Source organism: Corvus cornix, chromosome 4A (genome assembly GCF_000738735.6).
Source record: "Corvus cornix cornix isolate S_Up_H32 chromosome 4A, ASM73873v5, whole genome shotgun sequence".
Taxonomy (NCBI): domain Eukaryota; kingdom Metazoa; phylum Chordata; class Aves; order Passeriformes; family Corvidae; genus Corvus; species Corvus cornix.
The window spans coordinates 2,947,563-2,973,812 of record NC_047058.1 but is presented as its reverse complement, the minus strand read 5'-3'; the positions used below and the strand labels follow the sequence as shown (position 1 = coordinate 2,973,812).

Genomic DNA, 26,250 nt, shown 5'->3' with positions numbered 1-26,250 from the left:
ATTACTGGTTGGATTTTGGAGCTAATTATTTGGCTCATGTAACGACCTTGCTTGTCATTTGAGAGGCAGCACCTCTGCCTGCATTTCAAAATCTCCACCTTAACACCCAGCAGGACCAATTTTGAAGCTGATTTGCTTAAATTGTTACATTTCCCTTATTTTGAGGGGCAGGGATGCCCAAAAGTTGATGCCTCTGTTTCAGAACAAGCCGCATTTATTCACCATGCACTGAAATTATTCCAGCTTGTAACCACTGAGGTTTAATTAATATTAAAAGCTTAAATCAGCCAGTTCAGCCAGTGTTATTCGAGCACTGATAGTTTGCTGAACATCTTCTCCCATGGACTGCTTTTTAAATAGAAGAAAATACAAAAAAATTCCTACAACATCTGAAATGGAAAAACAATTATTTCCTGTGACTACAGAGTTATTTTTAAGGACATGTAATATATTTTTGCAGAGTCCCTGTTCTAGGAGAGGCTTCTCCTGCTCAGTGTTTGTTGCTTCTCTTGATGTAAACACAAGCAAATACTGGGTAATGGATAGGGAGAATAAATAGGTAAGGAATATAAAATAAACCCTCTGTTTTTTCAAACAATCACCCTTCATGCTACTTTATTTTTAATTTTTCCAGATTTCCTGGAGTTATCCTTGACTCAGCCAAGGTCAGGTGAGACTTCTTCCTTCTTTGCAGACCTGAAGTTTATAAAGCTTCAATCTACTCTTCCATAACCCAATGTTTAGTACCTGCCAGACCATTTTTTCCTTTGGTATTTCTTTTTAACAGTAGTCCTGCTCTTTAACCCACTGGTTCTTTTGGGTTGAGCCAAGGGTTCATCTACCACCTGGAAATATCAAGTTCCAGGAGATAAGAGCATCACCTGCCCTCCTGACAATTCCCAAACTGAATGCAGCACAGAATCTTGGCTTTATCTCAAAAAAAGGTTGTTTTTTTTTTTTTTAATTTTGAGAGGAGGAGAGAATACTTGTAGGAAAAAAGAACAGATGAGAAGGAAGAGAGAAGATCAGTGAATGTCCAGCATTGATTTAGAAACAGGCCCTGCCAAGCAGGGGGAAAAGGAACCTTTCCCAATCCATTCCTTTTATGGTTATTAGTATTGATACCGTATTTCTCTTGGCTCCCAAAAGGAAAAGTGGTAAATGAATTAGGAAAAAAAATACATTTCTGTAAATAATTTTTTTCCAATTCAGATGTTTTTAGGAAACGAGGGGGGAAAAAAAATCTGTTTCTCAAATGTCAAGGACTTGAAAGACTAAAAATACACCACCGGAATAAATAAATTAACCCAGAAGACAGGACTGATACTCTGCAGGCATCAGGGATTAAATAAATTCACTAAATTCAAAGTGGTATTGCAGATAAGAGCTCTTTGTGCTGCAGCATGTACAGCTTATTGATTCTGGGATTGAGGTGCTGTGCACTCTTGTAAAAGGGACTCTGCATGATATGGCTTAATCCTGCCGTAATGCACAGCCCCGTGCTCTGAGCATGGAGCCTGCTCCCCTTTCCCCATTTATTTTAATTTGGTTTGTGCCTTCATTTGCTGCACCACATCTGTGCCCTCTCCCCCCAGCCTTCCCCCAGCACTGTCTGAGGGACAAGGGGCACTTCAGGAGGTGCTGAGCCAGCAAGAGGGGGACTGGTGCAGGAAGGGGCCGTGGGCATCTTCCACAGGGCTGTAACACCCCAGCACTTCCCTTTTCCGGCGTGTTTTGGGGGCAGTGTGGGGACAAGGATCCCCAGCAATGCCTGCATCATGCAGGGACCTTTGGGGAGCAGCTCAGGTGGGATCCTGGCTCTGCACACTCACATTTTGTTACAGGAGCCACCAAGGCAGCAGGAACGTGTCTGACCAAGGTCAAAAAACCACCTGCCCAGATAAGATGGATATTTCTCGACAAAAAAGAAACATTGGAAAGGTCTGTAATAAATCCCAGAGGGGATGTTCCACACCCAGCTGGAATGAAGGCAGGTAAGTTCCAATTTACCTGTTCTCCATGGCAGAGGGTGCTTTCACCCCCTGGTCAGACGCTGAACCTCCAAAGTCACTCCACATTAATACAGAAGAATGTTCAATTCCTCCTTTGGAAGCTCTCCTGGTGCTCAGGAGCTCAGATCTCCTCCGCAGGTTGCTCTGAAGGGCCAGTAGAGCTCTCCAAACACAGAACTTCATCCTTTCCCAAGAAAGACAGAAACCTCCCATCCTCTGGAGGTGTGAGAAAGCAGCTGGGCAAGGCTGTGATGCTCTCAGGGTGTGCTGGGCTCCTGGGTAATGTCTCCTTGGGTGAGGTGGACCCAAGCACCAGCACCTTCCCAGCCTTGGGGCATCCTTGGGTGTTGGCTTTCAGAATCACTGGAGAAAGAGCTGATCTGACCAAGGGGAAAGACTTTTATTATTATTTGTTGTCTCTTAGGAATGAGGGAAGAGCTCAGGGAAGAGCTCCATGGCATGAAAAAAGGTGGTATAGGGACTTGTGGGTAACGTCCCCAAATCCCTGTGTCTCACTCAGGTTTGGCAAATCTCCCAATATCTTTCACCAAAATCAAGCTCTTAATCTCAAGACACCTCTCCTCTCCTACGTAAGGCTGCCTCCTGAGCACGATCCACAGGGCCCACGTTTCAACACCCAGGATTCATTAATATTTCCTGCAGAGTGCTCAGTAAGTAGCAAATAAAGCAGGAAGTGTCCCAGATGTTGGAAAGAAAAAATGGAATTATTCATTGCTTACTAACATCAAATGCTAATGTGAGAAAAGCATCCTTGAAGAAATCCTTGACTAAAATTCATCAGAGTGATGTGAAATCACTGTTTTAATTATGCATTTTGAATGTATTTATTAGTCCCGGTTCTGATCTGACTTACAGATGTTTAGCAGCGATAAGGGTCTGCTGCAGCCTTTGGAATTACTCATGATTTATAATGACAAAACTTGGATCAGAATTAGGTCCTTGTCACTACTCTATAATATCCTTTCATCAAACTTCACATTCAACAGATGAAAGCAACCGTGGTTTCTGCAATTTCCATCTCCACCACTGAGCCAATGAGTTTCTTTTTTGAAATTTCTCCTACAGAAATGATGACTCTCACAGCAAATTTTGTCTGCTTGAGTTATGCTTGCCACAAGAAACTTGAGAGCAAAGGAATTGGACTCTTTAATCCACCAAAATGGTGTGTTTGGCCTTGTGCTGGCAATAAACACAGAATTTTAATGGAGGAATTAATTGCTTTGATTATGCAACTCTACAATCTGATTCTTTCTTATTGTTGTGACTATTAGATATATATCTAATATTGAGAGATTTTCCAAACCTGCAGAAGATCCAGAGATTTGATGAGGTTACCCAAAAAGCTCAATACCAGACAACAAGTGGAGTGTGCTCAATACCATTCAAGATAGAACACCTTCTGTTCAAGAATGATTCAAAGCCATGTGGTTTCCTTCCAAAGAATGATGGAATTTTAAACTATTGCTTGTTCTAGAGCTGATCCAGAAAGAGCAAGTCTCCAGGGATGCTTTACTCTCTAAGGCACGAATGCATGATTAAGGTAAATGTATTCCATAAATGCCTTGATGACATCAAACTAAATTTTTTAAAGAACAGATGGAGAAAGTTAATAAATATTTCATTCCATAATATAAAACTCACTTCTATATTCACAACTTCAGGGATCCTCAGCTTCACAGATATCAATAAGTCTGATGGATTTCTTGCTGCATTCTCATTCTTCTGCCTTGGTGTCTCTTATGGGATCATCATTTCTGCATGCTTGGATTGTTTTATGGGATCAGTGAAAGGCAAGTGACTGTAAATCTTGACCTCTTCTGCTCCTGGATTATATACTTTTATTCTCTGTGACCATAAGTGTTCATCTCCACATTGAATAGATAATTAAATGACAAAAATTATTCAAAGGGAATTTATAGTGAGAAATTATCCCTTGAAGAACTGAGGCATAACCCAAGGAGAATCAGGAAAAAAACCCAGTTTAGAATGGCCAAATAAAACACTAAAATTTCTGTGTATTTGGGAAAGTCATGAAACATCCATTCACTGGGAAAAAACCACGATTTTTACCTGCATATCCCAATTCTATTCAAACAAAATTTCTATTAAGGGAAAACAGTGTGGATATTGCTTAAGAACTGTAGGCCAAGCCTGTTATTCATATGAAAGAACTAATCTTTACATGGGGGAATTACAATTTCTCACTCTGTGTATGCCATGAATCTTGTAAAAGAATAATTAGAACTTGCTCCGAAAGGAAAGAAACGCCAGACTTGAATAATATTTTAGGAAGAGCATTAACAAACATTTTTACACTGCCAACAATCTTCAGCGCTTCCTAGCAGAGATTTACATTCCATTATTAATTAACTGCACTGAGTCAATAGTGTGACATAAAGCTCAGGAGATGTGAGTTGAGCACAAACTCTGACATCCACGAGAACGGCGCATCTGAGAAGTTTGATTTAAAATTTATGCAAATGATTTCAGCAAGCAAGGACCCAACAAACTACTTCAAAGCACCACGCTCCAGCCCGAAAAACATGACGAGATCAAATCTCTGTCATTCCTCAAGTGTCTTTACAAAGCTCTGCACATTCAGGATAAATTATTTCAGCCCCAGTACCCGGATAGTTTGGTGGAGAATTAGGAGGGGATTGCTCTTCGTAGGGTCACTGCCACGTCAGCCAATCACCTGAGCCACTGCAAGAATTTAAATGTATATAAATGTTATAGAATCTGTCTTTTTGGATCGGACTCTTGTGAGGTGTCCGTAGAATACAACAAGGTCCCAGCTGAGCTGCCTGACAGCATTGACCAAAACAAAGCCAAAAAAATACCAATGCTATTGTCCCCACTCCCATTCCCCCAGCTGCCACCATCATTCAGTTTTTCGGTGGAAAAACTTCCCAAAACTGTGTCTAGGGAAAATATTCAATTCAGAGTAATGACAAAAATTATTCAAAATAAATTTATAGTGAGAAATTTCCACTTGAAGAACTGATGGGGCACAGGCACAACCCAAGGTGATATCACAGTATCATGCCCTTGTCCCCCTCCTTTTCCCTCAACCGGGATCATTTTTCAGTTTTTGGGTTGGGAGTCCCCACAAAACTGCATCCAGGGAAAATATTAAATGCAGAGTAAAGCATTGCTGTAAAGAAATACTAATTAATTCATGTTATGTTTCAAGCCACAGAAATTGGTTTATTCCCTTAATGAAAGTTAGCTTAGGTCCAGGTATACTTGTATCTTCGGAATCAGGGCTTTTAAGGACGAAAAAAGTTTCTCATGTTTCCCGACATCCCATTAAAATGGTTGTCCTTTGATGTCAATTAGAGCCAGCTAAGAAAAAAAAAAATCATCCTTAATTGCTTTTTAGAAATAGACATTATTGCTTGCACCATCACAGCCAGATTCGATTTCCTTTTACAAGAAACCAGGATGCTGGGAATGCTGTAAAGCTCCAGCTCTGCTGAATATGGATGTGGAGCTCTGCTGACAGAGAGCTGCTTTCCCTTGGACTGCAGAGAAAACTGGTGCAAACCTGACAAACGTGCTTGAAATATCTCCAAAGTGGAAAAAGGCTGGAGCTGGATGTTCAGCTGAGGCTGGTTTGGGATGGGCAGTGCTCTGGACACCTCTGCTCTGGAGCCAGGCTGGGAGAGCTGGGGGTGCTCATCTGGAGAAGGCTCTGGGGAGAGCCTTCCAGTGCCTGAAGGGGCTCCAGGAGAGCGGGAGAGGGACTTGGGACAAGAGATGGAGGGACAGGACAAGGGGGAATGGCTTCCCACTGCCAGAGGGCAGGGAGAGATGGGATATTGGGAAGGAATTCCTGGCTGTGAGGGTGGGGAGGCCCTGGCACAGGGTGCCCAGAGAGGATGTGGCTGCCCCAAACCTAGAAGTGTCCAAGGCCAGTTTGGAAGGGGCTTGGAGCAACCTGGGATAGGGGAAGGTGTCCCTACCCATGGCAGAGGGTGGAATGGGAGGGGCTTTAAGGTCCCTTTGAACCCAAACCATCCTGGGATTCTATGGATGCTCAGTTCTCCATCCCTGCCTCCCCATAAGAGTGAATGTAACCTACCCTGATAATTGTAGCTACAAAAATTATCAAGTCCTCAGAATTTGGGCATGTTTCTTTACAAGGAGCATCACCAATTTTCTCAAAGCCTTCTCCACATTTGTCTTACTGCAGGGAATCCATAATGTCTCTGCCCACCAGGAAGAAGAGGAGTCCAGAGAGTAACACCAGGGGCACCCCAGCAGCAGCAAACATGAAGGACCACCCATAGTAGACGTGCACAGGGACATCATCCAGGCACTTCTCGCTCCTCTCCAGGAGGATGTACTTCTGGAAGTCAGCTGCAAACTCCTTCCACATCACAAAGAGAAACACGAGCAGGAGAAACAAACCTCCTGGGAAGAGAGAGAAAACTGAGTTATTCTCTGTGCAGGAAATACAGGAATAAAGGTGAGAAAAGATCACAGCAGCTTCTCATCCATGCTCTCCACCAAAACTTTGTGTTGCAGAATTGTTGCTCCTGATGTTGCTCTGCAGGTTCCTGTGGAAGCCGAGGCCACTTGCCATGGGAGAGCCCCACACCACAGTGATCAGTTCCTGCCCTCTGACACCTTGTGCTTTGATCACCAGCACTTCTGAAGGCTCTGCTCCAACGGGATATGGCCATGGAGAAACCAGCGGAGCAGGGCTGATGTTCCCAGCAGGGACCTGCGCTCCTCTCTCAGAGGTGGAATGCTACACCTTTTCCACTCAGACATGAATGAGGAGACACCAAGACTTCTTCCTTTTTTGTATCTGCCCTTCCAAGCAGTGTCATAGCCAATTCCTACCAGGAATCAATCCTGATGATGGCCAAATTCTGCCACTGAACCTGCCACCCCCAGGGCCAGCAGAGCCTGCAGGGCCAACACGTTATGGAGTGGGAAAGGGACACAGCCATGAGATATTAATCTCAGGTGGGCTACTAAATACCAGAATAACAACAAGAATAATAAGCAGCTTATACCACAGGGCTCAAAGCAGGTGACAAAAATTAGAGTGGCACAAATCTCATTTACTGTGTATCATTAAAAATATATATCTGTGGCGCATTTTAAACTCAACATCCATTAAAGCTGAACAGTGATGGTGTGATGACAGGTCTGAAAGCAGTTCAGAAATATCTGATCTTCCTACTTCACAGGTAGAAGCTGCTATTTTTAAATGGCGCTGTATAACATATAGATACACACACACACATATGAAAGAAATACATTACAGCTTATATTATTTTTATGGTTGAAGTGAACAGCTCGAAATTAATTTAGTTGACAAGTTACCACACAGTTCTGTGGCTGTGTTGTGGCTTCTGCAGGATTTAATTTCTCCCCTTGCCATTTTTAAATCAAAGGTAGTTGTGGTGTATTTAATTATTCTTGCTGGCAGCTTATACACTCCAAAATCCAGCTCTTGTACTAAGGAAAGGAAAGGAAAGGAGTAAAGCTTGACATTGATTTATCTGCTTAGGGAGGTTACTGAATCTTCAGTCAGAGAAAACACGTCTGTGTTTTACTGTGATTCTGTTTATAATGGTTATAAAAACATCTCAGAGACAAAAATAAGACTCGCAAGAAGGTAAGAGGCTTCAAAGTCCTCACTAAGAATGAGAGAAATTGCAGTTCCCCACCCTAAGCTGTCACATTTGCTAAACTGCTTCCCATGCTCTAAAAAAGTGCAACCCTATCAATCAAAAATTGGTGTAGCCATACGAATACTCTTTACATCTCCCCATGCTGATATTCCAGCCATTCTCCTTGACGTGGAGGAGTCCTTGTTTTTCCTGGAGAGGCAGGCGAGGAGTTAAACAGCAGCTGCTGGAACATTTGCATGTTCATTGAGGTTTTGATACCACTTGAAATTAAGTGCACAAATAAATATTTTACACTTACTATGATAGTTGTATGCTTAAAATACCAATTATTCTACTATAAGAAAACGATGGCGTGTTCAAATAGTCGCATGTCCCTTACAAAATACAATGTATTGATAAGAAGGCAATTAAGTCTTTATTACTGATGTAATTTAAAATTAAATTAATTAGATAGCAACTGAACCTTGAAAAGTGCTCCTTTAAAGATCAATTTCTATTTCATTAACTTATAATACCTACCGTAAGAGACGCAAATGAAAGCGCAGCCCCAGTGGGACAGAGAACGTGCGTATGGAAAAGTACTTTGGAATTTTGCTTTAAATAACCAGGAATTCTGTGCTGATTTCTCCCAGGACAATTTAGATGGCCTAAGTCTCATTTTTTGAAGTAATCAGATGAAAACCTTCCAGTTCTTACTGAGAAGGGTGTGGGAAGTCCCACGTGTGGGTGGTGCCATCCCCAACCTCTTCATGAGATAAGGAATGGGAATTGGCCCCTGCTCTGTCCTCAGGAGAAGCTCCAGGTCTTGTATGGAAGGATTTATTATTAAACAGGTACTGGAGGTGATGGCATGGCCATGGCATCTAAATTAAGAATGTTTTCACACTCTGGGCAAATGACAAGAATATGTAAAGCAAGCAGCCTTCTTCCCTGGAATAATTACAGCTGAGCAATGAAGAATCCCTGGGATTTACACCATGTCCTCGGTGGGAAAGGAAAATCAGAAGGGCAGGTGCAGCCAAAGGATGGTGGGAGCTCAAAAAGGGCAGCTTACTGAAATCTGCTCAGCCAGAAATCCTTGTTTGGAGCAATCACAAGTATCCCTGAACCTGTCTAGAATTTGTCACACTTACAGCCATGAGCAGAGTCTTCATCATGAGAAAATCAGGAAGTTTCACTCCCATATTACCAAAGTGTTTGGCATTTTTGGTTTTTTGCTGTTGTATTTGGGATTTTTCATCTGTTGAACAGGTTTCACTTTACTCCCTCCTTTCTGGGGCTTTTAGTGGAAAGCAGAAAATCATCTTTGTTTCCTGCCAGCTTTGGATGTAGAAACCAATTCCTTCCTGCTTTGGGCAGCAAGATGAAAAACTAAAAAAATGTTGTTTTCTGCCCTAAAAATGAGACCGTCATTGGCACCCACACCTGAGACACAGGGTGTGTGTTGGGTTTGGGTAAGTGAAGACCTCACCAAACCTCCTCCCCATGCCCATCTCAGCATCCCTGTGCTTTCTCCACTGGAAAATTACCCAAGTAATCCCTTCCCTTGTCTCCTTCTCCCTCTCCTCCTTTTGCCTCTGTTCATTAGGATGGAACTAGGAAAAATTAACTGTGAAACTCCATCTCCAGGCTGATGAGGTCAACGGCATCTTCTGGGGAGGGGCTAATTGCCAGAAAATTGCAGTGGGGTATTAAATCTGTCTCCTTTGTGAGCTGCAGATCCGGGAGCCCGGAGCTCCATCCCCCTCTCCCAGCGGACCTGCGTTTTCCGTGTGGGTAAATTGAAGTGGAGCTTTTCCCTTCTCTCACTTTTTTTCCTTGTGACGCCTTTATAGCTGCTAATTGTGGGGACAGGTGAGTGAACTCAATCTTTAACTCTTATTCTGGGGAAGCTACTGAACTTTTGTGTAATCTGCTAATTAGGAGAATAATGAACTTTGACTCGTTCTCCTCTCTCACTCGTTTCCTCTTAAAGGATGTTAATAACGAGGAAATGGAGGGATGACCTTCAGCTGCCCTTCCATAACTGTCAGCCTTCACTGCACGTGGGGAGCCTGAGACTGCCAAAGTGGAGCAGCTCCATTTGGGAAGCAGAATTTGAGCAAAAAATTCAGCCCTTTAACTGACAGGACTGGGAAATCTGCCTTTTTTTCCATGCTGTCGGGTCACACTGAAGAACAGGTTGGTCCCACCATGGGCAGGGACAAGACCCATCATCCCAGGTTGCTTCAAGCCCCATCCAACCTGGCCTGGAACACTTCCAGGGATGGGGCATCCACAGCCTCTTTGGGTAACCCGTGCCAGTGCTGCACTTCTAAGTCTGGTCTCTAAAATGCCCAAAGGAAAAGAAAACTGAGGAGCACAAGGTAGGAAAAATGAAGGAGCACGAGGAAAGTTGTCTCAGCAACTCAAAGAGCTTCCAGAAGTTGCAGCAGAGAGCTCATCCAGCCCTCTTGGTGACATTGTAGTGACAATTAACCAACCTCTGACTACTGAAACAAGGGGACAATCAGGCACTGGGCAGGATCTGCCACCCCTTGGAAGCACTGAAGCTCATTCTGAGATGGCAAATGCTGGAAGGAAAGCAGCATGCTGGCTCTTGGCTTGTGTATTCCAGGTGCTTTTGGGAGCAGGCTGGCAGGGAAAACTGCTCAGCTGGGGCTGTGGATGTGCAAAGGCAGCACCAGCAAACGTCAGATGGGCTCCAGCTCTTTCCAGTCACCCAGTGGAGGAAATCCAGAGAAATGCCTCCAGTGCTTTGGAAGGGCTCTCAGCAACGCCTCCCAAGGAGCAGTCCATTGGTTATGGGAGCTGGCACAGCCAGATTTGCCCTCTGGAATGTACAGTAAATAAAAGGCATCTCAGAGGGAAATCCAAAGGGATCCACTTGAGCCATAACAATTCTTGCCCTTCGGTGCCAGATTCCCCCTGAGACAGAGGGACACACAACCCTCCTCAGGACCATGCCAGGCTGGTCACCCATAAATGTCTGGGAATGCATTTGCACCAATAGTGCCTTTAAAGCCTTTTGGTAGAAAAAGTGACATCATTTTGCAATGAATAACCATGACCTGTCCCAAAGTAGGGCGTTCGTGGGCAGAACAAAGCTGTCGGTGAAGGGTTCCCTTCGAGTCCGGGACATCCCGCAGTCCTGGTGCTCCATCTCCCCATCGACTGCCAGACCACATTCCCACCCTGCAGATTGCCAGCTTTTTCACACTTCCTCAAGGAGAGATCATTTCTTCAAGGGAGGTTAATTAACACTGACCCGCAGGCCATGATTAGAAGAGAAGAGGTGCTTTCTCCTGCATCATCCCTCCACATCCCGCTATCCGAAGGAAAGGGATGGCTGGAGACTTGAGGCTGTGTTAAATCCATTGTTCCTACTGCTTAGCGCAATTATGCAAAATATTTTTAGAAGGGATAACAAGAAAATAATCATGGAGGGATGCAACCCAAATCCATCCAGAAGCCGGGGTCAAGCAGGATCCAGAGGTCTGAGATCAGGATAAGCCCCCCCAAAAAAAAGGATCAGTTGAAACACTAAGGAAACTTTGCTGAAAAAAACACTGAATCCTTCTGCTATCATTTGAATGGAAAATATAGTAGGAAGTGTCTTCCAGCTGAACTCGTTCCCCCGAATGACTGTTAATAACAATGATTGCTGTTCAGATTGAAGCTGCATTAATACAAACTTCAATTTTAACAGCAGCATCTTTGTCTGATGCCAAGAGGTTTATGTGATGCATAATCAGCTCTTCTAAAAAGTGTCACATTCTAAGCCCCAGCCTTTTAATCAAGGAATAGTCAAATAAAGTGGAAAAACAATGGAAAAAAAAAAAAAAAAAAAGAAGATGTTGAGTATTACTTAGCATCCTTTTCTGTGATATTTCTGCCTAACGTGCAGGCTGGACCCACTCCTCAGGGACATCTGCTGCCTTCTGGGAGCCTGGACTACAGATGGGAAGAGAAAGCTCCCTGCCGTGGTACAGCCCTTGGATTATTATCCATTATGGGATCACAACAACCCCACGGAAAACTACAGGCTTGGGGCAGAGTGGCTGGGAATCTGTTTGTGGAAAAGGCCCTGGGGATGCTGGTGCCAGCAGCTGGACACGAGCCCAGAGGTGCCCAGGTGGGCAAGAGGCCAATGGCTCCTGGGCTGTCCCAGCCGAGGTGCGTCCAGCAGGCCCAGGGCATTACCTGTGCCCTGTGCTGGCACTGCTGGGGCACCTCCAGTGCTGGGGACAGCCCTGGGACCCTCAAGACAAGAGAGACATTGAGGGGCTGGAGCGTGTCCAGGGAAGGGAACAGAGCTGGGGAAGGGTCTGGAGCACCAGGAGAGGCTGAGGGAGCTGGGAAAGGGGCTCAGCCTGGAGCAAAGGAGGCTCAGGGGGGACCTTGTGGCTCTGCACAACTCCCTGACAGGAGGGGGCAGCCGGGGGGGTCGGGCTCTGCTCCCAGGGAACAGGGACAGGATGAGAGGGAACGGCCTCAGGCTGGGCCAGGGGAGGGTCAGGTTGGACAGCAGCAGGAATTTCTTCATGGAAAGCATTGTCCATCTCTGTCACAGACTAACCAGGGCAGTGGTAGAACAACCATCCCTGGAGGAATTTAAAAGTTGTGTAGATGTAGCACCTGGGGGCATGGGTCAATGTCAGGACCTTTCTTGTTAGATATTTTCATTAATGTTTTCAGGCCTCCCAAATCTGGGCACACTCAAAGCCCAAAGTGAGAGCAAAGACAGTGTCTCATGTTTGATTAATGCCAGATATGAGGAAGCAGGAGCTGGTGAAGGATCTGCAATTAAGCAGTGTTTTTTCAGAGAAAAGCCTGATTTCATTACGAAGTTCTTCACTTGGCGCAGCTCAACTAAGCTCCAGCCTGTGGCTGCTTGAGTCATAAAAGAGCTTTTTTCTGAGTTTGAGTCACTGGTATAAATCAAGTATTTCTACTATTGAAGCCAGTTGTTCCTCTCAAATACAGAAAAGGAAAAAGCCCAAGTGATAATTCAGTAGAATCATTGGTAACAGCAGTGGGAAAAATGAATAAATGCCTATTTTTAATTCATTTTCCTGCAGTGCCATCGTTTCATCTTTTCAGGTCTCCTTAAGCCAGCCCTCTCATTTTGGATCACGGGGTTTGCCTTTCATCACTCTGTGGGCTTCCAGCTCTATCAAAGCTAGCAGCAGAGGCAGGAGCAGCCCAAATGCAAAGCCTGACTTTGGGGAACTGAGCGGGGCTGATGCTGCCCAGCCTTAACACACCTGCAGCCTTTACTGAAATAAAAGGGTTGCATAGAGGAATAGTAAAAAAATAGTGATTTTCAAAAATCTCAGCCTTGTCAGGATTAAGGATTATCTTGCTAAAGCCTGGCTGAGCATAGAATCATGGAATCACAGAATGGTTTGGTTTGGAAGGGGCCTTAAAGACCATAAAGGCCACGGACAGGGACACCTTCCACTGGACCAGGTTAGTCAGAGCTCACAGGGGTTTAATTCCACTGGGGAAGAGGGAAATCTTTTGCTGCTCCCATCAGAGCCCCATCTCCCACAGCAGCACCTCATCCCCACCTGCCTCCCATTCCAAAGCCACCCTGCGCCGGCTGTATCGCCTCACCTGAGAGCAGCAGGAATCCTCCCCCGACTTTGTAGGAGCGGGGACTGGAGAAGGGGACCCCACACACCAGCAGGAGCCCCCCCACGAGCCCAGCAGCCACGGCCAGCAGGATGAACGCCGTCCAAAAGCCTCTGTACACTGCAACGGGAGCAAAGTCAGAGAAAGGAGATGGAAAGAGGCTTTGTACAACCTCAGAAGTCTTTTTCTTAATGATTCCGTGTTTAACTCCCGCTTTAGCAACAGTAAAAACAACAACCTGTGACGCTGCTGTGACAGGCAGAGCTGAGGCTCCGGCTTTGCCAGGGCACCTGGAACAGCCACGGGTTCAGGGGGAATGTCATGCCCTACAGAATGGAACTGGAATGAGGCCAAAGGGTTGGGAAGGCTTGCCAAGGAAGCACACCACGAAAGGGGGTGGGAGGAAAGGACACCGTTCTTAGCTGTGCCAGGGGGTGTGGAAAACCTTGGCAAGAAAGGAAAGAAAATAGCAAAATTTGGAGAGGTGCAATCAGACCACAGCTTTGTTCCACTTTAATTAACACTTCGGGAAGGTGCCAGGCTCCTGGTTTAAAATAAAGGCGGTGTTTGTTGGCAGGACTGCAGGGAAAACAGGAGCTCATGAGCTCCCCCATTAGTGGCCTTGTTTGACTCCGGGAAAGAGAACGGGGCCGGGGAGCAGCTGCCTCTCCATCCAAGGAATTTGGGGGTTTTGTTGTGTACAACCATCCCAGGCGGAGCCGAGCAAGCTTGGTCCATCGCATCCCACCAGATGGGACAGGATGGGATGTAGCCCACAAATATAAGTCTCCCAGTAGCCAAGTGTCTTCTAGACACTGCCATAAACCTTATCCAAAGGTGGTGGTCTTGCAGCAGAGACCCTCTGATACCCTGTTCCCCACCCCCTGATTAATCTGACCCCTTGGACCACCACATCTCGCCCTGCCTGTTGTTTTCCAGAAGCTCCAGTTCGATTTAAGCCGAGCACGAGCAAGTGGGTAATGCTGAAATGATTCACACTTGAAAGAAAAATGATACAGAGAAGATGCGTTTTCCTCATTTGAAACCATTTTGTCAGGAGAGCCACTTAGGGAGAGATAAGTATCTTGAACTCTCCAAAACCACAGAATTCATTTTCATGTTTAACCTCCCGTCACCCGTTTCTCTCAGGGAGCCTAAGAGGATGCAGATAAGGCAGAATTATCTCTGGAGCAGGTAATAGCTGGAGGACCCCTCTCCTTGGACAGCCTCCTGTTTTGTCAGCGTTTGCAGATGAAGATGGGCTGGTTAGAAAGAAAAGGGTGTTCACGACAGAAGCGGCTGCTCCCCCCGAGGGCTTTGCACAGGATTGGGGCAGGGGAGGAGCCCTGCCCAAAATGTGGAGGCTGAGCCGCCCCACGTCCCCAGGGGTGACAGGGACAGGCAGAGCCCGCAGCACCCCGGGCGCAGCCCCCCCTTCCCGGCATCTTCACAGAACCCTTACGGTCAGAAAAGACCTCTGTGAACATCGAGATCGAGCCGGGACTGTCCCAGGGGACACGCCTGGGAGGCAGCTGGGGAGGGTTCCATAGCCGGGCTGACAGGCAGGGACAGATGCCTCCAGCGCCCTTTATTTAGGACGGAAAAAATAGTGTGTGTTGATCAGCGGGATCATGCAGGACCTGGACGCTGTGCCCGTCTCTCCCAAGCAGAAACAATCCCACAGCTTATCCCGCGTGTTTGCCGCATATCCTGCACCAGCTCCTCCTCCTCCTCCCTCCACAGGTCCCTCGTATCCATTTGACACCGCGGAGCGTTCCTCGGGGTGGGAATCCTGCACAGCACAGCCAAAGAAACGAGCTGCTCTCCCTCACATGCTCCTACTGACAATGGTGTTTTTTTTTTTTTTTAATTAATTTCTCATAGAGGAAAAAAAAATGAAATAAAACTAAAAAAAGGTACTTCTAAAGGCTAAGGAAAAGGTCAAGATGTTTGTTTGTGCAGAACGTCTGCCCTGCTTCCCCGGAGGCAAGGCAGACTGATGCACACTATTTAAAGAAATCAATTCATTTCAAAAAAGATCATTTAATTAATTCTAACTGCTGCCACCAATTTAGCAAATTAAAATTCCTAACAGCAGCTGATTCATTAAAGAACTCAGAAAATATAGAGAAACATAAATAAAAAGGGACCCAGTTGAAAGGGAGCTCTCCAACTGCGTAGTGTTCGGTGCATTAAAAATAAGTCAGTCACGAGGGTTTTCTAACAATTTGGTCTTTAACTGATTTTCCAGGGCTTGTTTATTTTGTCTTGCAACAATTCAACACCTGAGCTATCCCAGGAAACCAGACTCTGGGACCAAGTCAGCACTAGACTGGGTTTGGGTCTTCTGGCTCCAGCTCTTCCCAGTGAGTGAGGAGGTGGGAGAGAGCGGATTTATCCTCCTGCCTTACTCATAGGAGTAGGTGCTGAGCACCCAGCGGGAGGCAGCAGAGCCCATCCCAGCACAGCTGGGCTGGAGGAGAGAAAACGTGGGAGAACATCTCAATGTGTGCTTGGGGCAGCCAACCAAGCAGGACTTGTTTGTAAAGGAGCTTTCCAAAGGTCTTGGCCATGCTTGGCCATGTGCATTTACAACAGGAGAACCACAGCACTGACACGCACCCCAAATCTCTGCCTGATTCCTTGGAAAAGGAGCTGCTGGGGGAGAAGGAAAGAAACTCACCTGCAGTTGTGTCATAGGAGGGATGGGGAAAAGGTCCGAGAGCAATGGGCATGGGGAAGAGGTAGCCATGCATGCAGAACTTGGGGTGTGCTTGGCTGGCTGGAAAAGATGAAAAAAAGAAGAAGAATTAAATCCCTGTTTGCTTTTATTTCCAGCAGAATCACAGTTACAGGATTGAGATGGTGATGTGCTGTTGTGCAAAACCTGCAAAACCCTCAGTGACATCAGAATGCTGGGGAGGCAAAAAAGATAATGAATCTTGGTTAGAGAGGAAAATAAAAATAGAAATAAGAGTTACGAAAGATCTGACACTGTTCCTTGCACATCCTCTCATCTTCATAACCTGAGTCTGAGGTGGACAAAAATCATGAAAGATGGAACAACTGAAGTCAGTGTCAATATTCTCGTTGCTGTTTTCCTCCAGAGAATGTGCCTGACCACCTGGAAGGGTCAAAGTGTTTGGGTACCAGAACAAGGTACTTCCAAGACCTCCAGCTGGTGAGAAGGAAAAGCACAATTAGAATGGAAGTGCCCCATCAATATTAATACCACTGAGGCTTATCATGATTAACAGTAATAGAATGAATGTTAAATGAATTAATTAATGGTTGGCCACTTATTTAAATATGTTCCCCAGCTCAAAGGAGCACTTTATAATAGGTGGACATTAGTTCATGCTAAATTGACTATGGAATACCTATTGAATTAATTATTACATCCACAAGAGCAGCAAATTAATTTGCCATGATCAATCCTATTATAATAAATACCTAAAGAAGTAGCAAAAAAAATTGCCAGTTATCAGAGTGACTCATTTTACTTCAGGTAAAATTATATTATGTATTTCCGTATAATGTAATTCAGCAGCAAACTCCCTGTCTCAAGCCTGTCCTTTTTTATCACAAACTTTCTGTGTGAAAAACCTCCCATTGTTCAGTTGAACGGTGGCGGGAACTATTCCTGCAAGATTTTACAGGAAACAGGTCAGGGACTGGGGGACAGCGAAGTCATTTGAAATTTTAATCACTGCAGAGTAAATTTAGTGTGGGAACCTGCATTATTTGCAGAGAAGTGCCCTCTGAGGTGATTGTGCTGCTCCACAACCACAGGAACATCCTCCACCGAGGCCTCGGTGGGCACAGGCCCAAGGTTTTTGTGGTGTTTAAAGCCTTTGCAGAACTTATTTAAAATTTGGGGGGTTTTATCCCAAATCCTACTGTAGAGTTGTGGCTGCCAGCAGGGCTGGTGCCAGCCATGTCCTGGGGTGGTCTCACTCCTTTCCTATTCCTTGTGGGAGCACCTGGTTCACTGGGCCAACCCTTCACTGCACAAAGGCCACCAGGCTGGCACCCACTGGTGTCACAGAACAGGTTTCACCTTCCCCTTCAATTTGTTTTTGAAAAGTGAATGTTTTTTCCAAAAAATAAAGGATTTTACATCCCTCTCTGATTATTCTCAAGTGTAATTTCAATGACCTTAAAACCAGCAGGATCTTAAAGAGTATAAAGAGATGTGTTTATGGCCTTCCATGGTGCACCACTGGTCCTGAGCACCCAGGGACACCACACGTGCACTTCCAGCCTTCCCAGTGCTGAAATCAGTGGGAGCTGGGAATGCTGAGCACCTGGAAGGCAGAAAACAGGGACAGAAGAGCAATGCCAGGAAGGGCATGGGCTCGGATTTACAGAACTTTGCTGAACACAAACATCAAGAGGTATTGGGAGGGAGGGGGAGGAAGGAAGGGCTCTCCTTGCTGGTGGAAGCCACCACTTCACACAGCTTTGTAGGCAATAAATTAAATGGCATCAAGAGGCTGCAACATTTCTGTGAACAACCCTCTGAGAGCAAAATCCAAGTCAAAAAAAAGAAAAAAACAACACAGAAAGGGCACAAAGAGAGTGACCCAGGTTTGCTTTTGAGAGACGATGAGAATGACAAAAATGAAATAAAAACTGTCTCTGCATCCCTGGGAGCACTTCCTATGTTTGTTTCCCATTAAACTGTGAGGGAGTGCTGTGGATACAGAGTGGTGGTGTTGTACTCACTGTACCAGAAGGTCCAGATGGTCTCAGGGTGGCCCTCGCCAAAGAACCAGCACCGCCAGAAGAAACCCTCGTGGTGGAAAGTGAGGATCTCCTTCCCAACCTCTGTTGGAGTTTCAGCCTGGGGAGGAATGAAAGTCCAGGCTGAAACAGGGAAGATCATGGTGCAATCAGTGTATATTTTGCTTAGACAGACATTGATTTAGTTTTTATTGGGTTTTCATTTGTTTTTTGAGTCAGTTTTGCAGGGGTTGCAGAACATGGAGGAGCTGCTGTCCTTGACTTTCTGCCATGTCACAGCTACGAAATGTTGTGATAACAAGTTGTCCTGCAGACCTGCACAAACCATTTGCCTCTTTCTCTGCTGTCCTTAAACCCCAGCTGGACTGAGCTGGATGGGAATGTCAGGGAGCTGGGCCTTCTGGGTGTATTCTACTCAAACACCTTCCTCCAACCCCCAGACCAGACCTGCCAGCACAAGGTTTTGGTCTTTCCTGGAGGAAGGATATTGCAAAGTTTAGTCATGGAAGATTTACCAAAGAACTTATTAAAATTATCCTCAAAACCAGTTTTATCTGCCTCAGACAGGACTGTGACAAAATTATGTTTCATGATGCATGGGGAATGTCCGTAGAGGAATGGGCCCTGTGAACCAGAGAAAGGAGATGGGAGGTGCCAAAGGTACTTACGCCTCTCACGGACTGGTTTGGGTTGAAGGGACCTTAAAGCCCATCCAGTCCCACCCCCTGCCATGGGCAGGGACACCTTCCCCTATCCCAGGTTGCTCCAAGCCCCATCCAACCTGGCCTTGGACACTTCCAGGGATCCAGGGGCAGCCACAGCTTCTCTGGGCACCCTGTGCCAGGGCCTCACAGGGAAGAATTTCTCCCCAGTATCCCTCTGGCAGGGGGAAGCCATGCCGCCTTGTCCTGTCCCTCCATCCCTTGTCCCAAGTCACCTTCCAGCTCTCCTGAAGCCCCTTTAGGCACTGGAAGGGGCTCTGGTTTCTCCCCAGAGATCTCACACTTCCCTCGCCTCGATGTTTTTATGCATCACGTTGTGGCAGCTTCCAGAGCTCTGACCTGATTCTCCTTTTACTTTCAGGATAAAATCCTGACTATGGCAAGGGGAGCATTCAGCCCTGAAACTTCCTCAGCTGGTGGCTCTGACTTGGTGCATCCAAGGCACATTTCACTGAGTTTGCCAGATACTCAGCCCATCCTTATCTGTAAGGGACAAGATTTGACAGTTTAAGCAAGGGCAGAGAAGGTAAAAACAGAGCCTGTTATCCACAACCAGTAACAGAAATAGAAATAATAGAAACAGTGTCTGAAATAGAAATAAAATAGCTCAGAGGGAAGAGTAAGAGCAGTTCCTATTTCTGCCTGGTGCTTTTGAAGTCACCGCCTCAGTGTCAGGCTCCCCAACACTTGGGCAAGAGCATCTCTGAAATGTTTGAGATGCTTATTCATGTCGTGCAGTGCACAATCTCTGCTCTCTCCACTTTAAAAAACAACTAAAATGTGAAACAATTAACACTGTCACTTCCCAAGAGCACGAAAAACAAGTGGCACTTCTCTGTCTCTGCCATCCCTGAGCTTTACTGAGCTGCTCAAAACTGAAGACCCCGTCTTCTGTTTCACTTCTCCAAGCATTTTTTCCATCATAATTTTTTTCTTTTCAGTAGGGAAAGTCGCTTGGAACCATGACTCAAGCAAACAGTGCCCTACATTTGATTATGGGATTCTGAAATGAAAGAAAAATATTTCTTGCTGGCATCATGATGCTTACCCAGGGTGACTCACCACACCAGGAAAAAAATCAAACCTAATTGGATTGAACTTTGAAGTAACAAAAAGTCTGCACACAACAAGGATCTTCCTGTCATTTTGTAATGGAAACCACACATTGATTGGCACAAAAACATTTCGGGGGAGTGGGTGGCTCGAGGAACTGATCTGGTTGTTATTTCATTGAAGAGTTAGACAACAGCAAGCGCAGCAAAAACCCAGCTTGAGGGATCTATAAACGAGCGACACCAGCCCTTAGCACTAAAATATCAAACCGTCCCTTGAAAATTACATTTCCTGCTAACTAAAATCCTATACAAATCTTACTCTGAGGATATCCAGGCCACTGGTTGGATGGGCAGGAACTCATCTGCTCTGCTCTGTGTCTGATGTTCACTTTTGCTTGGTGTCTGTGCTGCAGCTGTATCACTTCAGATGGAAGTGATTGCCAAGCCCCACACTTTTAAACATGAACTAGTTTTAAATGAAGAACCTAGAGAGGGAGAAATCTTTTAATGGCAAATATCAGGAGATATCTTTTGTCTTTAGAGGGAAATGCTGTCAACAACTAAAGCTCTTACATTTTTGCCTTTCATTCTCTAATATTCCTATCTGCCAGATTACAGAGGTGCCGTCTTAATGTTTCCTAGACACACTTTACTCAAGTCAAAATAATCAATATTATGGAAAAGCTGGTGTGGATTTTAAAGAATTTAAAGTTTTACCTCAGGCTGATGTTTTACGTTAACAGGTCACATTCATTGAGCATAAATATTATCACAGGTTTCAAAATTTTCGATTTGAAATTATTTAGGTAAGTTCTTTCAAAGTACAAGGTTTCAGAGCTCACCACTCCGGTGCTCAGAGTGCTGTTCCCATGCTCGAAGACTGCGCAGGTGTCCGTGGCCAGAAGCCAATAATCCGTCCCAAAGGCAATGAGGAAGAGCAACACCCCAGTGCCTCCGAGGATCCCGGCTGCCAGGGCGGCTGCTCCGGCCTTCATGGGGCAGCAGGGGGGAAACCAGCACAACTGGAAATGAGAAAAGGAGGAAAACCCCCAAGTTTCCCAGGTCTCTGGAAGAGCAGGGCCAGAGGATTGCTATTTTTGGATGTGGATAACGATCTCCTGGCTGGTGTGAGTTTCAGTGGGTGGTGGAGCAGGACTAATAAAAGCAGATGACCTGGCACAAGCAAGCAGCTGTGGCATTAAGGATCATGACAAACAGCTATTGAGGCAGAGCAGGGAGCCATCCAAGGCGACACATGGCTGCTCCTGCCGGAGGAGTGGAGCCGGGAGCCCTCAGGACACGGCTCTGGGTCACGAGTGCAGAATTCCCAGGCCACCGGGGAGCTTTTCCCATCCCTCTCTGCACGGATGAGCAGGGGTGGACTCAAAGGTTTTCCCCACACCATGGAGCCCGTGGTGTCCTCAAGCACTGCAGTGATACCTCTCACTGTGTCCCACAGGTGGCACTTCTGGAATTTGCGTCTCCTTCTTCCTCTGAGCAAAACTCTGATGCAGCTTTTACAGAAAGCAACCTCAGGGATCCAAGAAAAACATTAAAACAGTGGGAGATCTTAAATATCCCAGCCCTCTTGGAAGTGATGCAATCACCACCTTTGCACCAGGCAGGTCCACATGGAGCTGGACAAGGAGCATCCAACCAGGTGCACACACGGACACACCGGGGGTGTCCTGCAGTTGTAAATGATGTTCTCCCTCCTGCCACAGAAAAGTGGATTATATGGATCCATACCCCTCACACCCACCCAGCCTGCCATGGGAGAAGTGTCTCCTGGGAACATTCCTGCATGGAATTTCACTGCCATTTACTTCCTAATGTTTTTGGCTTCTACTGGAGCATCTGCTGCAGATCACTGCCAGGAATGGGATGCCAGACTAGGAAAATTATAATTTCTGTAGTGCAATAACTATATTCCTGTGACATGCCAGGAGGCTGGGAGAAGAAATTTAAATTATAGTCAAAAATCAAGTTCTGGTTTTCTAATCTTAGCCTTAGTCATGACCTGCTCTAAACAGGGGGAAGAAATGATGCTGACTTCCCTATCCTATGGGAAATTGTGTTGTCAAATTAATTTTAATATTTAAAGTTACCTGTGAACATATGAGCATCTCAAAGCAACTGCACACTGGCTGGGGAACCTGGAGAGGATTGACAAAAATTTTGACTACATTTCTTATTGAGGCATACAGAGTGATGAAAGTACTCAATCTTCTATAAGCACAAAAAAATTTAAATTATAATAATTTATTTTATCCTCTGCACTGTCTTTCTTAAATATCACAGGGGTAGCTGTTAAGTAACACGTTAGACCTCTTCCCCTCACTGTCCCAGGGGCAGAGTTGCTCCTGGTTTAACCTGACAGTGAGCACGTGAGGAATTCCACATGATCCAGGATCCAGAGAATTCTCTTCACCAACGCAGGGAGAAAGGAGAGCTGGGACAGGGTGCAGACTTACCATCATGCAGGGTCAAAACTCAGCCACAGAGCTGGGATTCTGCAGGAATAAACACATTCTGTCCATCCCATTGTCCTGCCATTCCACTGGAAACACTCCCAGCTGCTGCAATGGGTCTCCATGTAGGTTCTTGGGATCAACTCTCCCTGAACCTGCACTCATCCCATTCCTACACAAATTACCCTTTCCCACCTCATCCCAGCATATCCACTCTTTTCCCATAGTTTTGAACAGCAATAACACACCCATCTCACAGTCACTGGTGCTCCACTACACCAAAGGCGAGCTCTTTGTATTGAACATAAAATGGTTGATTAAATACAAAGTATAACTTATCTATCACCTAAATAATCCATTAGTGGGATTCCAACCAGTTGCCATTTAACTACCACACAGTCCTGGTTAAATTTGTCTCAAGTGACAAGGACAGTTGGTTGCCATCTCTTCTTGTGATCTCCTCAAAGCTGGACACGACTGACAGGAGCTTTGGCAACGCTCAGAGGAGCTGGGTGAAAACAAGGATTTGCACACCAGGAGTGAGGATTTTTTTTGTAGCTCACACTGCAATTACATAAAATTAAAATGCAAAGTGGGTACTTGTGTATTTTTGTTTTAAAAAAGGGATTAATGCACACTTCCCCATTTCTGGGTGTGTTTTGAGCCAGCTGTGTTTGGCGCTGCTGCTTTTGTGCTACTGCACATCCCGAGTTAGTGCTGTTTGCCATTTGGAAGTGTCCTCAGGAATTCTGGGTCCCACTGGCAGAAAAACCTTGCATGGCTGAAGCAGAGCATTGCTGGTGCCCAGCCTTGGCTCTTCACAGGACAGCTGGTGCCCAGCCAAACATCCTCCAAATTCCTAGGCTGTGGAACAGGAATTGAGTTCCCAAAGTTGAAATGTCTCTCCATGCACTGAAATCCCACTCCTGACAGGTGTTTCTTTTCAAAGACAGGTTGGACAGGGATTGGAGCAACCTGGTCCAGTGGAAGGTGTCCCTGCCCATGGCAGGGTTTGGAACTGGATCAACTTTAAGGTCCCTTCCAACCCCAACCATCCTGTGATTCCAGGATGATTCTGTGATTCCTTGTTGCAGCCCCAAGCATGTGCTCATCACCTTCAGGGTCCAAAAAATTCCTGGGCAATGAGACCATGTGGCCTCTCCCACAGCTGTAGAAAGTGGTAATGATGTTGGTTGTCCTGTGGAGCCTGTGTTGGGATCTCTGGAATGCCACACCAGAGCCAGGGGGTGAATTAACAGACCAGTACCACATTCCATGCAAAGGCAGACACAAATACCATTTAATTTCCAAGGAAAACAACCCTCCCTTTCCTCCCTTGCCTCTCCTGGTGCCAGCAGGGACCTTCATTCAGCATCCTCTTATCCACAGAGGTCAAATGATAGTGCCACCATGGGCAGCTCCAGGACTGTAGTGGATGGAAGGGAAAGTTGTATCCTGAGCAATTTTTTTAATTCCTAATTGACCCTGAAGAATTTTTTTCCCTTAAGCTTTTAAACCTAAATTGTGACTCTCCCAAACATACATATTCCAGCAAAGAGCTGAGGCAAGTCAACTCAGATTTTTCACAGAATTGGGTGTTTTACCTTTGGATTGATCAAAGACTCCATCAGCACAGTCTGTGTTATTATTTCCTGTGGTTTGATCCATGCTCCCAGAAAAATTTACATTTTATGTAGATAGATGAACATATTTTCACTCTCTCATGTGGAAAGCAGAGGATTTCTTGGAATTTGATAAAGATAGGAGTTTTCAGGGCTGCCTTTGGAGACTTCCCTGAGTCCCTTTGGAGATTTCCAGACCTTTCTTCATTGGAGCTTGGCCTGATGACCCTGGGTGGTGAAATCCTGGAACAGGCTGTTCAGGGCAGTGGTGGAGTCCCCATTCCTGGAGGGATTTAAAAGCTGTGTGGGTGTGGCACTTGGGAACATGGGGCAGTGGTGGCCTTGGCAGTGCTGGGGGAATGGTTGGGCTCCGTGTTTTTAAAGGGCTTTTCCAAACTAAACGATTCCATGGTTCTATGATCTGTCCTGCTCCAAAAGATATTCCTTCCACATGGCGTTTCCTGAGGTAGGCGAGTGAATCTCTTTCGAGTCTCTTCTTTTACTGTTTTCTCCCCAAACCTCAGCACAAGACACCCAAGGACAGCAAAGCAAACCAGATCACAACAAGAGCACCCAAGCACTGCCAGCTTTACCTTGGAAAAGCCACCAACGTCCCCGATGGTTTCGCCAAGAGCAATCCCCCAGTCTGAGCTGTGCTGGAAGGGGGAGCAATAGATACCCATGTTGACATTTGCCCCTTTAATTCTGCATTAAAATGAAAATCTCCAGTTCATCTCCATCACATGCTCTCTTTTCATCTCTCCCGTCTCCACGTCTCTTGGAAGAAGCACATAAGCCTGGATGTTGAAAGACCCTTAATGGTTCTTCTGAGGCTGAATCCCCTCCAGGACTTGATGTCAGGAGAGAAAAAAGCTCAAATTTGCCTCACCTGCTTCTCAAGCTCTACCAGCTCTTTCCAGGATTAAGTCATTATAATCTCCTTAAGCAGTCATGAAATAAAATAAACACAAGTGTGGTTTTCTGCTCAAAATAAAAATATTAAAGTTCACATAAGGAAGTGCTTTTGGAGTTGTGGGTACAAGGGAGATTTTGCCTGATTTTCAAATGCAGCTGATTGATGTCTTTGCACAGAGTTCTCTGATGTGGTTTTTGGGCTCTAACTTTGCCATTGAGCTACTCCCCCTCATTAACAACTTTTGCCCATTTTAACCTGAACTTTCCACATACTCCTGTAAACTTCCAGAGTAAGCACAGAGCAAAAACTCTCTGAACTCCTAAAGGAATCAAACTGATGCAATTTATTTCCACAGAACCATGCAATATTCAATGATACACTGAATCCATGTTTTTAACACTTTTTAAAGGACTAAAACCCTGGAAAGAATTAATTAGGCACGCTCTGAAGCCTGAGCACTTAACAGTTTTCCACTCGGTTGTAGAATTTTAAGACCACCAACACTGGATACTGGCAAAGATTATCAAAGGTACTCTGGGCTGAAATACAAACTAGTCAGAGGGCTTGGCCACTAAGTGACTGGAAAATACTTCATAAAAGCTTTAGCTGGGCTATTATATTTTGTAAAGAAATTTTAAGAAAAAATCCACAGTATCCAGAAGGTTAAATTTAGGGCAGAGTGACTCATTGGGAAAAAATGTCCTGCAGGGAATATTGTACTCTCTGCAGATCAAGCAAATTATTCATGAAGCAGGGAGGTATTGATGGGTCCAGCACTCAAAGTGGGGCTGGAAGGGAATGATGGACTGGGATCCATGAAGGATCCAGCCAGTGCCTGTGCATGGGAATGTGGGGCTGGCAGGAGCAGCCTCTGCAGCCACTGCACACCTGGAGCCAGCAGCCTTTGGAATTGCCAGAAGCTGGGAGATCCTGGCATGGAAACATCCCTCGTGCTGAAGTGAGATGAAAATGTACCATTTCAAAAAAATGCAAGGAATTTTTTTTACCTTTTTTTCCACATCAGATAAAATTTCCATTCCGTTTTCTGGCATTTTTCCAGCCACTTCTGTTGTCTGCAACAGTATTACAAAGAAATCTACCCCTGCCAAAAAAGCCACCATTTTATAAGGTCCTTGATAACCCATAATGATATTGCAGAGAACTAATGGGAATCTCAATTGGAAAAAGCTCCTTATTTAAGTGCCTGATGCCCAGAAAAATGATGGCTGCTGTACAAAGATGACAAGGATGGAAGCAAGACAAAGATGGTACAGACATCCAGGTATTTTGGACAAAAAAAACCACAGTTCAGATGCAAAAGCATAAAACCAAAACAAAACAGCCAAAAAAACACCAAACAAAACCCAAGCAAGAATTAGCCAATCACAGTTTCTATC

At 45.4% G+C, this 26,250-nt stretch overlaps 1 protein-coding gene across 2 annotated transcripts; it reads right to left on the bottom strand.

Moving 5' to 3' along the window:
* Positions 1-4,172: 4,172 nt before the first annotated feature.
* LOC104691300 (transmembrane protein 182-like) lies at positions 4,173-21,627 on the bottom strand. Of its 2 annotated transcripts, XR_002046134.3 has the most exons (6): positions 20,687-21,627; positions 18,050-18,167; positions 16,005-16,103; positions 13,304-13,441; positions 6,118-6,449; positions 4,173-5,378 (listed from the first exon to the last, which is right to left on the bottom strand). XR_002046134.3 is itself a non-coding variant. In XM_010402744.4 (5 exons), exons 1-5 carry the CDS (start codon positions 20,837-20,839, stop codon positions 6,220-6,222), a joined length of 738 nt encoding a protein of 245 aa, XP_010401046.3. In that variant the 5' UTR covers positions 20,840-21,627; the 3' UTR covers positions 6,026-6,219. The 2 variants fall into 2 exon arrangements, 1 of the variants encoding a protein (XP_010401046.3); XM_010402744.4 differs by lacking the exon at positions 4,173-5,378 and having other exon boundaries at positions 6,026-6,449.
* Positions 21,628-26,250: the final 4,623 nt, after the last annotated feature.